Raw genomic sequence first — 12,839 nt, 5'->3', positions numbered from 1 at the left:
GAAAAGTCTCTCTGCAAACATGCAACACGTTTCCCGAAAACCAGTCACCTGCTCACTGTGTCTTGCTCGACTTCCCAGGCCTGCTGCCCCCCCCCCCCCGCAGAGGCCCTGCGCCCCACCAAGGCACGGGCTGTGGGAGGAGGCTGGGGGGTCAGCTGGGCCAGCTTTGCTGCAGGACCCAGTGGCTGGGGACTCACCCTGGGGAGAGAGTGGGTGGTGCAGATGTGCCAGCCGAGAAGGGTGCCCAGTGACACCACAGGCCCAGCCTGGGGACACCCAGAGGAGCCACCTCGTGTGTCCTGGGTGTGTGGGGCGGGCCATGCCATCTGCATACAGCGTCACTCTGTAGTCATTCAGTACTGGATATTTTATTAAAGCCAGCAGCTATAGGGTGCATGGGGGGCTTCCTTGGCACCCCCACTAAGGCCGACTGGGGAGATGGAGTATGGCTGCCTGGAAAGCTGACACAGTGTATTATTTCTCTAAAAAGAAGGTGTTCTCCTGAGAAAACACTGGCTGCCCTGTGGTGTTTGGAGGCAGCCCTCCTAGTTTGAGGCTTGAGGGCCTTCACCAGGGATGTGCGGCTGCTGTCCCATCCCCTTTAAAGAGACCCGAAGGTGTTTGAAGGCGGTGGGCAGCACGCGGCCCAGGAACGGAGGGTTGGTCACGTCGCGGATGATGATGACATACTCCCCTGCAAGAAACAAGACTGCGTTGGAACTCCACCCCCGTGGCCACTGCCTGCCAGGCTCCTGTCCTTCCCCGCGTGCCCTGCCCCAGGGCTCCAGGCCACGGCCTCCTCCCTGTGACCCCAGGACCTGGCTGCTGTCAGCCTGGACTGCTAGGCGCACAGTGCAGGTGAGTAAATGTATTTTGGATAAATGAATCACCTCCAACCTCAGCGCACAGGCCCAGGTTCGGCCTTGGACATCCTGGGACAGAGCTTGTGGACACATAAGGTCAGCTCTGGTAACATGGGCTGGTCAAAGCCTCAGGAGGGTAGGCGGACCCAGAGACCCCATCCCCGCCTATGGGGCCTTGTGAGGGTTTTCGGGATCCTTTTGAAAATATTTTCCCATCTTTTTAGGAAAAAATAATTCATTTCCTGTAAAATGTGTTTTAAAATAAGGCTCTGAAGACCTGGTTTGTTTCTGAAGCCCCCGCCCGCAGGGCCGTGGGAAGGGTCATGGGGATCGTGGGGCAGTGGGAAGAAGAGTCGTGGGAGGGGACATCGGAGCCTTGAGGGGCCGTGGGGCCGTGGGCGGAGCCAAGGGAGGGGGATGTGAGGGTGGTGGAAGGGGCTCTTGGGCGGGGGCCATGTGGGGCGGGGCCTGGACGTGGGGGCGGTGGGAGGGGTGTTGGGGAGCCTTGGGCGGGGCTGTGTGGGGGTAGGGGATCAGGAAAGAGGGGGTTCGGGAGAGAGAGGGGTCGGGAGAGGGGGCGGGACCGTGGGGGGCCTCTCTGCTGGGGAGTCGGGCGGGAAGGAAAAGCACTTTTCCTCTTTGCAGTCTGTAAACTGTCTGGAGAGCTTCAAAGTTGGAGAAACCATAAAAAAGAAAATAAGAAATAACAGAAAGTGAGGTTGCCATAGAAACCGCCCTCTCCCCTCCCCCGAGCCCGCTGCGGCTGGCACGGGAGCGTGGAAAAAGCTCGCGGGCTGGCTCGGCTCACACCAGGAATGTGGCCGCAGCTAAACGGGGGCGCGGGTGTCGGCTGCGCCGCGAGAGAACATTCCAGCGCCCGGTCTGGAAAACAGGCCCTTGGTGACCCTCCTCTCGGGGCCCGGGTCTGCGACGCCACGCATTCCTGGGGCAGGACCAGAGGGCCTGGGGCGGCAGGAATTGGCTTGGCCTTGAGTCAGTTCCTTCAGAAAAGCGCGGTCTGGGGGGGCAGGGCGCCGGGGAGGGGCCACATTCCGCAGCCTGGGGCACCGGGCCTCCCTGGTCGGCCTGGAGGAAAAGCCGCGCATGGCAACGCCGGTTTCCAAGCAGCCCGTCTCTAGGTGTTCCCAAGAACACAGCTACACCAGCCGCCAAGGGCGCCGCAGGGAGCTGCGCGGGCTCAGCGGGCAGCACACAGAACCAGCCCCAGCCCTCATCTGACCTCGTCCTGAGGCCTTCTGCTGGCGGATGGGAAAGGGTCTGGCTGCTGGCCATCTTGCTGGCCTCAGAAACCTCCCGAGGCCTGCCCGACCGCCACGTGGTCCCGTCTATGGTCCAGTCCTGGGCCTTGGGCCCGGAGTCCCCACTGACCCAGCCCCCACCGTTGAACCTCGGCATCCACTGGCTTGCCCCTCACGACCCGGAGATCGCTTCTCCTCGCGAGCCCTCGGAGTCCAGTGCATACCTACCGACCTCTTCCAACTAGCACGAGGGAGGGGGGTAACGTCCCCTCCACCCAGGGCACCACTTCCTCTTCAGGCACGCAGGGGGGTCCCGGGGTCCTGACAGGGTCTGACCACCACACCAGCTCTGTTGGTCCAGATCCCGCCCCCCAAAAAAACCCCCCCTGCACAAGGACCTTTCTGGGCTTTGCTAACAGCTGCACCAGGGTGAAAGGGGTCCTGGGCATGGAAGCTGCCCATCTTCCAAGAGACCCTGGCTGACGGGACAGAAAGGCACCCAGGGCTGGTGAGCACCCCTTCGTTGGACACCCTGCCTGGTGCCCACAGCCATTCTGAGGGACCAAACCTTGGTGAGGACCCTGGGCCAGTTGATGGCCCCCTCCACCTGCCCAGGGACCCATGGCCCTGCCTCTGGGGGTGCCCAGAGAGCTTGTGCTGGGGGCAACCAGGCTGGGCCCAGACAGGGTGCCCGCCTCCCACCGGAGACCCACCTGGAGCCCTGGAAGCTGCCCCTCACCATTCCTGGGCCAACCCCACGGGGATGAGTGTCACACTCAGGGACACATTCAGAGGAAGGGAGCAGGCAGCCCGTCTGCCAGAGATCGACATAAATGATCCATTTGGATCGTCGAGTGACAGCTGGAGACAGCCTGCTGGTCAGTGTCCTCCCGCTGCCCGCCTACCTGGGAAGGCTGCTGTCACGGGCTCTGCCTTGGCTGCCCCGTCAGGCCTGCAGGGAGAAGAGAAAGAAGCCCCTGGATGCACCTTCCAGGGCCCCACTGCATGCAGCGTGCCCCCTCATACCAGGCTGCAGCTCTGGGGACCCTGTGGACAGCAGAGGGCACAGGTGACTGTCCTGTCTTATGTCTTCAAGAGGCAGTGTGCCACCGCCTCTGGCCACTCTGCCAGCACCTGGAGGAGGGTCCCTTGACACCTGTGACCTGCTGTCTGCCCCTTGGCCCTGCCGTCTTGTCGTCTTAACCCAAACATGCCGCGGATGGAGCTGGAGCTGCAGTGTGACCCCCTCCCCCCCATTTCCACAGCTGGTGCTGCTCCGAGCAGAATCAATGTGCGGCTTTTGAAAACTTAGAGTCCGATCTGTCTGGAGGCCCCTTGGTGCGGACCGAGCAGGGCTCATTCAGAAAACAGCTGATGTGTGGAGTCCCTCTGGAAGCCAGACGTTTACTCTCTAGTGAGAAGTGACAAGCAACAGCTGGGTGCGCGGAGCTCAGTGGGGGAGGGGGCCTGGGGGGCACTCAGTCCCCCTCCTGGGAACTAAAGGTCATTGTCACCTCATGAAGTGGGAAAGAAAAAGCAGCAGGTGAAGACAGGATGGGGCAGGGTCCCTGGGGCCAGGCCCCATGTCTGAGGGATGGAGACCCTCACCTCTGGCCACAGCTGCCCAGGCTCTCCGAGTTGGGGGCAGGCTTCAGACACCAGTCTCAGCATTTCTGTCTCCACCAGAGGGTTTTGGTGGGCCCACCAGCCTTGCAGGTTTCCACTCTGCAGGGAGTGATGGACCCACTCAGTGCCTACAGGAGGACCACCTGCCCTGAGGACTTAGCTGTGTCCCCCATGAGGACAGATGCTGGACGCACCTACTGAGCCCTGGCACATGTCTGGGTTTCTGCCCCTGGGTCAGGCCCTTAGCCTCCTTCACACATCCTCTGGGGACAAAGGAACTGGCCTCGTGTGGACACCTCGCCTGGATCCTGTGGCCTCTGATGTGCTTTCTGGGTGGCACCGAGGACCCAGGTGTGACCAGTGGACTTTGCCCTGCAGTGTCCATCCAAAGGGATTTCGGTGAAGCCAGGAGGGCTTCCCCACCCTGCCCTCGTGGGTGCGATTTCCTGTCACCAGGGTGGGGGTGGGGAGCATGGGGTCTCTGGCTGAAGCTCGGCGACCCGCCAGGTTCCGACCCCTTGCCGAGCTTAAATACCACAGGCATGGTTTGGGCGATAAAAAATAAAGACATAAGATTTTTAAATTACTTCACTTCGAGTGGGGAAAATGGGCCTTGGCGTGGACCCCGGAGCACGTCAAGGGCTCTGAAGTGCGGGGGGAGGGGGGCAGATAGTTTAGTACCAAGAATAACCAGAGCCTGTCAAGCTGCCAGCTTTTAGGGAAATAATCGGGGTTACAAGAATCGGAGCGTTTTTATAGAACCCCCAGGGCTGCAAGCAAACAGGCAGAGCCAGGCGGGAGCTGGGCAGTTCTGTCAAGGCAATGCCCGGGGCGCTGGCTGGCTGACAGGCCCGCAGACCCACAGCTCGGGCCTGGCGCCCATGGAGACCTGGGATGCGTCCCAGGAGACAGAGCACCCAGGGCACTGCTGCAGCAGTGGGTGGCGGTGTGAAACACTGATTAGGCACCAACTGTGTACACAGCACTGGGCTGGGCCTCCAGGAGTGGGCATTGTCAGGGCAGGATGGCAAACAGGCTTTCTCTTGGAACCACGTTGACTCTGCGTCAGTGGGAAAGGACCCACGGGCTGGGGTCGGGGTGGACATGGCGTGAGCGGGGCGGGGCCTGGGAGCCCCAGGGTCAGGGCTCCCCCCACGGTGCTGCATTTCCACGGTCAATATTTCCTCTTTACCGGCGCCTGGTTCCCCGTCTTCATGTTTCCCGTGCTTGCGCTTTGCTGAGTATCTTGTATCTGCAGGTTTCTAGTTTTCATCAAATTTGAAAATATTTTGGTTATTCCCTTGAATATTTTGTCTCCTCCTTCCCTCCCACCTTGGAGCCTCCCGAGTCACGGGCGTCGTCTCAGCTCAAGACACCGCTCCTGCGTGATGTTCCGTCTGTTTTCCACCGCTGTCTTTAAGGTCACTTGTGCTCTGCTGCCTGCTCCGTTGATCCTCCCGTGTATTCTAACCACGGACGCTGTGGCTCTCGGTCAGCGTGCTCCCCTCTCCCAGGTCTCCACTCACCATGGCCAGTCTTTCCTTGTGAGCGCGTGGAATCCAGTTGTAACCAGTCGATGCCCTTTTCCTACAGCTGTGTCGTTTCTGGGCCAGTTTTGACTGATGGGCATTTCCCCTCGTCACGGATGGGGCTATCCGGCATTCTTTCCGTGCCTGGTAATCTTGGGTCAGGTGCCAGACGCTGCGCATTTCACCTTATTGGGGCTGGACAGTTTCATGTTCTTATATTCTCGTTGCTGTTACGTAGACAGTTTGACCCCTTTGGGTCTTGCTATTTTGTTAGGTGTGGGCAAGAGCACTCCACCACTAGTGCCTTGTGAACTCGGAGGCCGTCCAGCCTGGCCGCTGGAAGGGCACTGGGTGGGGCCCTGGGTGATCTGGACGCACTCCCTTTGATCCGCCTGGTGGGTCTTTGCTCGTGCGCACGCGCTCCTCCACTCTGCACACTCCGGGGCTCTCTCCTCTCCTCTCTGTCCTGCTCCATCTCATCACCTTGGCTGCCCGGGACTCCCAGCTCTGTCTCTCCCCCCAGGGGCCCCTGAACCACCTGGGTCCCCTCCCTGTGCCACAGCTGGGACGTCGCGAGACAGTGAGCTGGGTGGTCACAGGCTCACAAGATTGTTCCTGCCTCTCGGGACTCCCGTCCTCGTCACCTGATGTCTAGTGTGTGCAGGGCTGCTATGCAGTTTTTCTCCGAGTACGCTTGGGGTGCAAATCCAGGCCGTGGCACTCCATCTGATAGACCAAACCAAGACGTGGTGCTCAGACAGCACCCGCTCAGCGTCAGTGGTCTGCTCGCCGCTGGAGGGAGGCCTCCTGCTTCTGCCTTCCCCACCTCTGAGCCTGTCGCCCGAGCTCTGGGTTGTGCTTCCAAGGCTCCCAAGTGGCTTCTTGTCCTAACTGGACGTGTTCCTGTGAGACGGGGCCTCAGCCAGCATGAATCACTCTGCAGTGAGCCGCCCATGCTGGGTCCGCCCCAGCTCCCCACGAGGCCTGGTGGGTCATGCCTTCTGCTTGCCCCAGCGGCACGTGGTGGGCCCTCTGGCATGGGGGAGCTTGACAGCCTCCTGCAAGGATCAACGAGACAACCCTGCTGCTTCCCACCAGGTGCTCAGCGGTCCGAGTGGCCCACCAGTCCAGTCAGCTGCCCCTCAGCATGGGTGGCCATGCCTTTCCCTTTCCTGAGGCCCTGAAAGCATCCCATCAGGGCTGCGTGACCCAACAGGCTCTCTGGACCCTTCCTCTGCTGGGGCAGGTAAATCACAGGACTGCAGCCCCTAAGAATGGGCCTTGGTGACTTCGTTCTGCTGAAATCACTGCAAGCACGCCTGACCCTAAGGAGACCCATCGCCCAGGTGATGCCCACGCAGCCTGGGCAGGATGCAGGGCTGCAGCCAAGCTCCATGGCATGTGGTTTCTCAGATCTCCGCGTGGCCCGGGTCAGGAGAATAAATGGGCAGAGCTGAGAAAATGGCCATCATTGGAGAAAAAGCTCGAGGCTGGCTGGCCAGACCTTGGCCGAGTGGGGCTGGAAGCCAGTAACCAGCAAACACCCATTCTTTGGCTGGGCAGCTGAGCGAGGCACCCGAGAAGGGGCATTTGGACCCCCTCAGCCACGTGCACAGCAGGTGGCGAGAGAAAGGGGTGCGTTTCGGAGTGAGCATTCCTCCAGAGTCTCTTGTAGCCCGTGTCCCCCAAGCCTGTCCATCTGAAGGCCCTGGGGGTGTGGGCTTGGCAGCCCTGTGGTCAAGCACAGGGGGCCCAGGGGCTGCATACCAGACTTAGAAGCCCACAGCCCCGGCCAGGCTGGGGGCTGGGGTTGCCGGCTCTGGGCTTGGTCGCCTGGCCATGCCCTTGTCATTGGTTTCCATCTGTGAGGTGGGCACACTGGCATGGTATGGGTGTTGCTGCCCTGAGACCTGACCTGGGTGCGGGGCCCCGTTTCTGCAGCCTGGTCAGGGGAGAGCCCATCCAGGGCAGTCTGGTCAAGGCCCCGGATCTCAGGTCAGGAGCATCTGCCTGCGGCTCTGGGGGTGTCACTTGCAGCCTCTGGCACTAACGGATACACTGGCCTAGGGAGCTGGGAGCCAAGAATCAAGCACCAACCAAGTCACAGATTGGGGAAAACTGTCACCTGAGGATGGGCCAGCTGCCGAGAAGCTACCCAGACTCTCCAGACCTGCCCACATGAGACGTGAGTCTAGAGCTTTCTGCGGCCCCCACGGAAAGCCCATAAGAAAGTTCCATAAATAGAGCAGTTAGTTGCTGGAGCCTTGACTTGGGGGACTGTAAACTGTCGTCGCCTCCCTAGGACCCCTGAGCTCAGCAAGTGGCAGCCACGGCCCAGCCCTGGACATCTCCCAGTTGGCTCAGCCCCCGTGTGCAGCGGGTTCTCTCCCCCGAGGCACCCAGGAGGCCTCCCCTTACCCAGGCTCGCAGGGCGCCAGGGGTCACACTGCTATGCGGCCCCTCTGGGTGAGGCCCCCCAGCCCCCACCCCACACACATGGGGCCGGGAGAGCAGCTGATGGTCAGACGCAGGCACAAGAGGCTCAGTGCATTCTCAGCCCTCGCCTGGGGGGGAGGGGTCCACCCAGCACCATTTAGGGGCCGTGCTCCCAGTGAGCAGTGGGCTCCAGGCCCTGGAAAGCCTGCAGGGCGTGTTCTGCTTGGGGGGTGCCGGCCACGGGAGTTCTCGGGGAGTTGTGAGCGGTGTCCCAGCAGTCGCCAGTGGTGGCCGCATGATGGGTTAACACCTCCCTGCCACTCACCGCCATCTGCTTCTGGCCGTGACTCCAGCACCCAGCTGTGCTGTGCGGGGTTAGGGCGCCTGCACAACAGGCCCAGCTGCCCCTCACGGCCCTGACACCTGCCCCAGTGCATTAGTGCTGCTTGGACAGGACGGGGTTCATTTCTCAACCTTTAGAAGTTTCTAGAGAAGTAAAAAAACCCAGTCCATTCCCCTCCTCTCGTCCATGACGCCACTGGGAGGAGCTTCCAGCGAGGGACAGGGAGGCAGAGGCTGAGCCCCCCGTGAGGGTCCACAGCCAGGGAGAGGGAGCCCGGGGGGATGGAGGCCCAGGTGGCGCTGGGACCCGAAGCCCACACCCTGCAATTTCAGCCTGTCGCGCCCTCCAGCCATCCCTGTGGCCTCCTGCTGTCCTGGGAACTCTCGCCCCAGCCTGGATAAGCCCACCCCTCCTCTGGGCCCACTGACAGGTGGAGGGTCACCCTCAGCCAGGAAGAGTGCCCTGAGCACACGCCCTGGTGACAGAAGCCACGGGCGAGCCGAGGACAGTTCTGCACTGTGTGAGCAGAACCCAGTAGGCGCACAGGTAAGCGGGAGAAGCAGCCCGCGGCCTCCACCCTGGACCTCACGCAGGATTTCTTGGGGTCATTCGAAGTTAGATTCAGAAGCATTTGCCCATGTCCGCTGGGCTGGGGACACAGTGAAGGGAGAGGGGGAGGTGACAGCACACCCAGAATTGACCCTCACAGGTGACCATGGCTGAAGTAGGAGGCCTGGGGTCCTGGGTGAGGCGGGCAGCCCCTGGGCTGTGGGCACCGGAGCTGCCACTTACTCCACCACCGGGGCAGAGGGGACAGCTGCTGCCTGAGGCCAGTGAGGAGCCCGTCCCCACCCCCCAGCCAGGCGGGGGTGAGTCTCCATCATGGGGTCTGCCCGCTGTGGAGCCCCCAGGCCAGGCTGTGCCAACTGGGCTTTCCCTGCCCGCCAAGCTGTCCCTCAGAGACTGTCCTCTTTGGGACCCGCTGAACCTGGTGGCTCCTGCCCAGAGCTTCTCCGGTCCTGGTGCGTCCAGGCAGTGGTAGGCTCACAGGATAGCACCCCGGACCCCAGTGCTGCTCAGGGCTTGGTGGACGAGGGCAACCCCGGGTTGGGGTAGGTGACAAGCCTAGGATGCTGGCTCGGCTGCTGGGAGGGACAGCCTTTCAAAGGGCACAAAGGCCTGTGTCAGATGCTCAGTGGTCACCCACGACCTGAGAGGAGTGGCCTGCAAGCATCCACTACCTATCCAAGTGAAAAAATCAATTGGCTCCATCTGCGTCAGCCTGATGACTGATTAAATGACTAATCACGGAAGTCTTAATTAAACCCATTTTTCTCCGAGCGAGTGGGGGAGGGGCTCTGGTGTCTGTGCTGAGCAGTTACGGGCAAGATCAGGCACAGATGCCAGCGCCCACCAGCCGGAGCTGGACATCCGGGCTGACCGGCGGCAGTGGCTGTGCTTGGGCACAAAGCACACATTTAGGGTTTCTGGGGGAAATCAAGCAGAGCCTTGCCCCCGCCAGTCCAATGGCATTCTCACGTGGGGCTGGCCAACTCCCGGCCACATTCGTGAAATCGAGTCCATCTTTTGCAGCTGACACAACTTCACATCACTCAGGAGCTGACGGGGTCTGTGTCATGTTGTGAAATTCCGTCATATGCCAGGAATGTGTCTGCAGGAATGTGGCGAGGCCGCCATGGAACCAAGCTGTCCCCGGGAAGCGGCCGTGTGCACGAGCTGCTCCAGTGTTGGGGGGATGGCTGACCAGAGCCGGCCCCCCTGACCCTGATGAGGCGGTGTCATGCGGGGTGTCATGTGGGTTCTCAGCTCCCGCTCCCCCCCCCCCCACCGCACAACAGCGCAGGACATGGTGAGGCCAAAAAGGAACACCCACGGAGCCATGGATAGGGGAGTCACACCACTATAGTCTCCATGGCGGCTGGGTTGGAGACACAGGAAGCAGGAGCCACACGATCCGCAACCCGCCGTCCACTTCTTTGCCAACTAACCCCACTTGCTAGCTGCAATCCGCGCTTGCTAGCGTAGCCATGGCAGTTATATTAGTGGCTAATGGCTAAACAGTAACAACTGATGGCCAACTAGTCACAGCTGACGGCCATCTACTACCCAAGCCAGCACCTTTACACGTGAGGTCGAGAGCCCGGAAACTGCTCTCTGGGACTCTGTTCCCCGGCAACTCAGGGACAGGACTTTGAGACAATGAATGCAGAAGCCACTTGTGTGACAATAGGGAAAAAACAGTCCCAGTGAAGCACGTTCCCAGGGGAAATGGGGTTAAACGGGCCACGTTCCTCTGTGACCCCACCGGCGTCTCCGTCATCCATCATCCACATGCAGAGCTCTATTCAGGCTGGGACTCTGCGGGGTAGCTGCCCACACTACCTTGCTCCCTGCGTGGAGTGGGGGTCCGTGTGGTGAGGGGCCCGAGTGCTATACCTTGGCTCCCCGTTCTAGGGTGGCACGCAGCCCTGACAGCAAATGGTGAGAGCGTGTCCCCTGGAGGGCAGGGGCTGGGCTTGGGGAGGACCCCAGGCCCGAGACCTCTCCCCAACCTTCCCTCGACCCACAGGCTTATTTCAGGGAGCACAAGGTAAGTTTTCTTAGTCGATACTGTGCAATTATGCAAATTAAAGCCAAAATTACCGGGACTGTCACTCTCCATCTTCTTGGAGAGGGAGAGGCTCCTTCTTTAGTCATTTCTATTGTGTGGGGGGTGCTAGCATGGGCAAGGCCCACTGGGGGCAAATGAACGAACAAGCAAATGTGGGGTGGGGTGTGGCTTTGAGGGGTCACCAGGCGGAGGGTAAACAGGTGACCCAGGGCAGGAGGAGGGCGGCTCCTGTGGGGGCCGCACAGGAGTGCTGGCATAGCCCCGGCTGTTCCGGGGGAGGTTTGGGCCCTGGGGCCTCAGAGCCAGCCTGCCCGGTGCCCCAGCCCCACGCCCTGCCGTCTCCATCACTTCGAGTCCAGAAGTTGGCCCCCACTCAGGTCTCCCCAGGTGATACGGCAGCCACCTGAACTTGGCTGCTTCTTCCACCCTCCCCAGACCGTGGGGTCCGACACAGAGGCCAGATGCGGCTCATCATGGCCCGGACACATGTGTCAGCCCGTGGTTCCCTGTCACCTTGCCAGAGGGAGCTCTTTGTCCTGGACACTTGCAGGCCACTCAGGCCGCTGGGAGGTGGGTTTGGGGGAAGAATGTCGAATGGCTGCACGTTGCCGACACTGCACGTGCACTGGGGTGGGGGACGACGGACGGCGGGATCGGCTGTGGAGGCCATCACACCCGCCCGTCCCTCTCTGACAACTTAACCCCTTCGGAACCTCGTCTATGCAGCACATGTTCACCAGTTGGCCCGAGACCAGGAAGTAGCGGGAGACCCGTTTGCAGCCGTTTGTAATTAGCTTCTGTCAGTGTCTGCGGCCTGGGCAAGGCGGACGCCCGCATCCTGGGATGGGCGGAGCGCCGCGGCCCTGGGATTGCGAGGAGGCAAGAGGGAAGGGGAAAGCCTGCGGTCTGCGGCGGCCGTGGCAGTGGCTAGACCAGCCTCGGGCTGGGCCCGTGACCGCTGGCCTGTGTCCCTGGGGACTGTTTTGGGCGAGGCCCCTTTGTTGCCACAGGGTGAGAGCTGGTGCCCTCGTGCCTCTGCCTGTCGGTCACCTCCCTCTGGCCCGCCCCATGCCCCTCCCTCCAGGGAGGTCACTCTAGGCCTGTGCAGGCTGACTGTAAAGAAGCAGACAGATGCAGAATTATGGTCGCGATGGGGGCGTGGCATCAATGGACAGGGGACGGCCCTGCGGTCTCTGCCTTTGCCTGAGCCAGCCTGTGGGAGGAGCCAGCGGGAGACCCAAAGGGGCCCTGCACCCCGAGTCAGCAGCTGGGTCAGGCCCGGCAGGCCCACTCCTCAGGGCAGAAAGGGGTCTGCAGTGATGGTGATCAGAGCCTGCGGGGCCACCCCAGGAAGCTGATGCATCTGTGAGATGGCACCTCAGCCTGTCCTTAGAAGAGGAGGAGGTGGCCCCTGCTGAGTGGGGGCTGGCGGTGGCAAGAACATTTGGGCAGAAACTGCCAAGGGCTTGGAGATGGCAGGAGCCCACGAGCCCCTCTCTACCACCCCTCTCTACCGCCTGGTGAAGAAAGGTGCCTGGTCCCAGGCAGGGTGAGGCGCCCCCGGTCATTGACAAACCCGGACCGGACAGCCAGGACGGGCTCTGGAGGCAAAGTGTCAGGCGTGTCTCATGCCCTAGCCCCATTCATTGGGCAGAGTCCTTGCAAATGCCCGGCCCCCCGGGATGGGGACCCAGCCGGGAACCATGCATCCGAGACTTTGCAAGGATTTCCTAATGTAAACCAGACACAGTCGGTTGTCGGAAAGCCCAAGTGCTTTTGATTTGCCACAGCCAGGCCTGGCGGCTAGAAAGGATGGTTTTCCTAGAATTCCAAGGGGTGGGTTTTTGGGTCAAGAGCCAGGTTTGGATGCTGGTGCAGGGAGCTGGTGTCCCAACCAGAGTAAGGAAGCTGGTGGGGACATCCCATGGCAGAGCTGGCGGGAGGTGTTGGGGGCACATGCAGGACCCCCCACTCTTCTCTGGTGGGGGCCACAAACACCCAGACGGTGCAGGGGGCTTTGGGGGCACAAAGCTGGGGGGCCCTGGAGGAAGTCTGGAGGCTAACGTCCACCAGCAGCAGGGCATTTGGATGGTGGGGCCAGTGGGGTCTGAAGGAGAAAAGGACCCATTGACCAAGACCAACGGCTGCAGG

At 61.4% G+C, this 12,839-nt stretch overlaps 1 protein-coding gene across 4 annotated transcripts in view; it reads right to left on the bottom strand.

The window, feature by feature from the left end:
• Window positions 1-352: 352 nt before the first annotated feature.
• MORN1 (MORN repeat containing 1) overlaps window positions 353-12,839 on the bottom strand; it is a 53,915-nt gene continuing 41,428 nt past the window's right edge. For all 4 annotated transcript variants that reach the window (XM_074334249.1, XM_019712058.2, XM_019712061.2 and 1 more), the window contains 2 exons: window positions 3,028-3,074; window positions 353-694 (listed from right to left, as the gene is read on the bottom strand). In XM_074334249.1, coding sequence (XP_074190350.1) covers window positions 546-694; window positions 3,028-3,074 — 196 coding nt within the window. In that variant the 3' untranslated portion in view covers window positions 353-545. The remainder of the gene's footprint in view (window positions 695-3,027; window positions 3,075-12,839) is intronic.

Source organism: Rhinolophus sinicus, linkage group LG06 (assembly GCF_036562045.2).
Source record: "Rhinolophus sinicus isolate RSC01 linkage group LG06, ASM3656204v1, whole genome shotgun sequence".
Classification (NCBI taxonomy): domain Eukaryota; kingdom Metazoa; phylum Chordata; class Mammalia; order Chiroptera; family Rhinolophidae; genus Rhinolophus; species Rhinolophus sinicus.
This window is presented reverse-complemented; position numbering and strand designations above follow the sequence as displayed.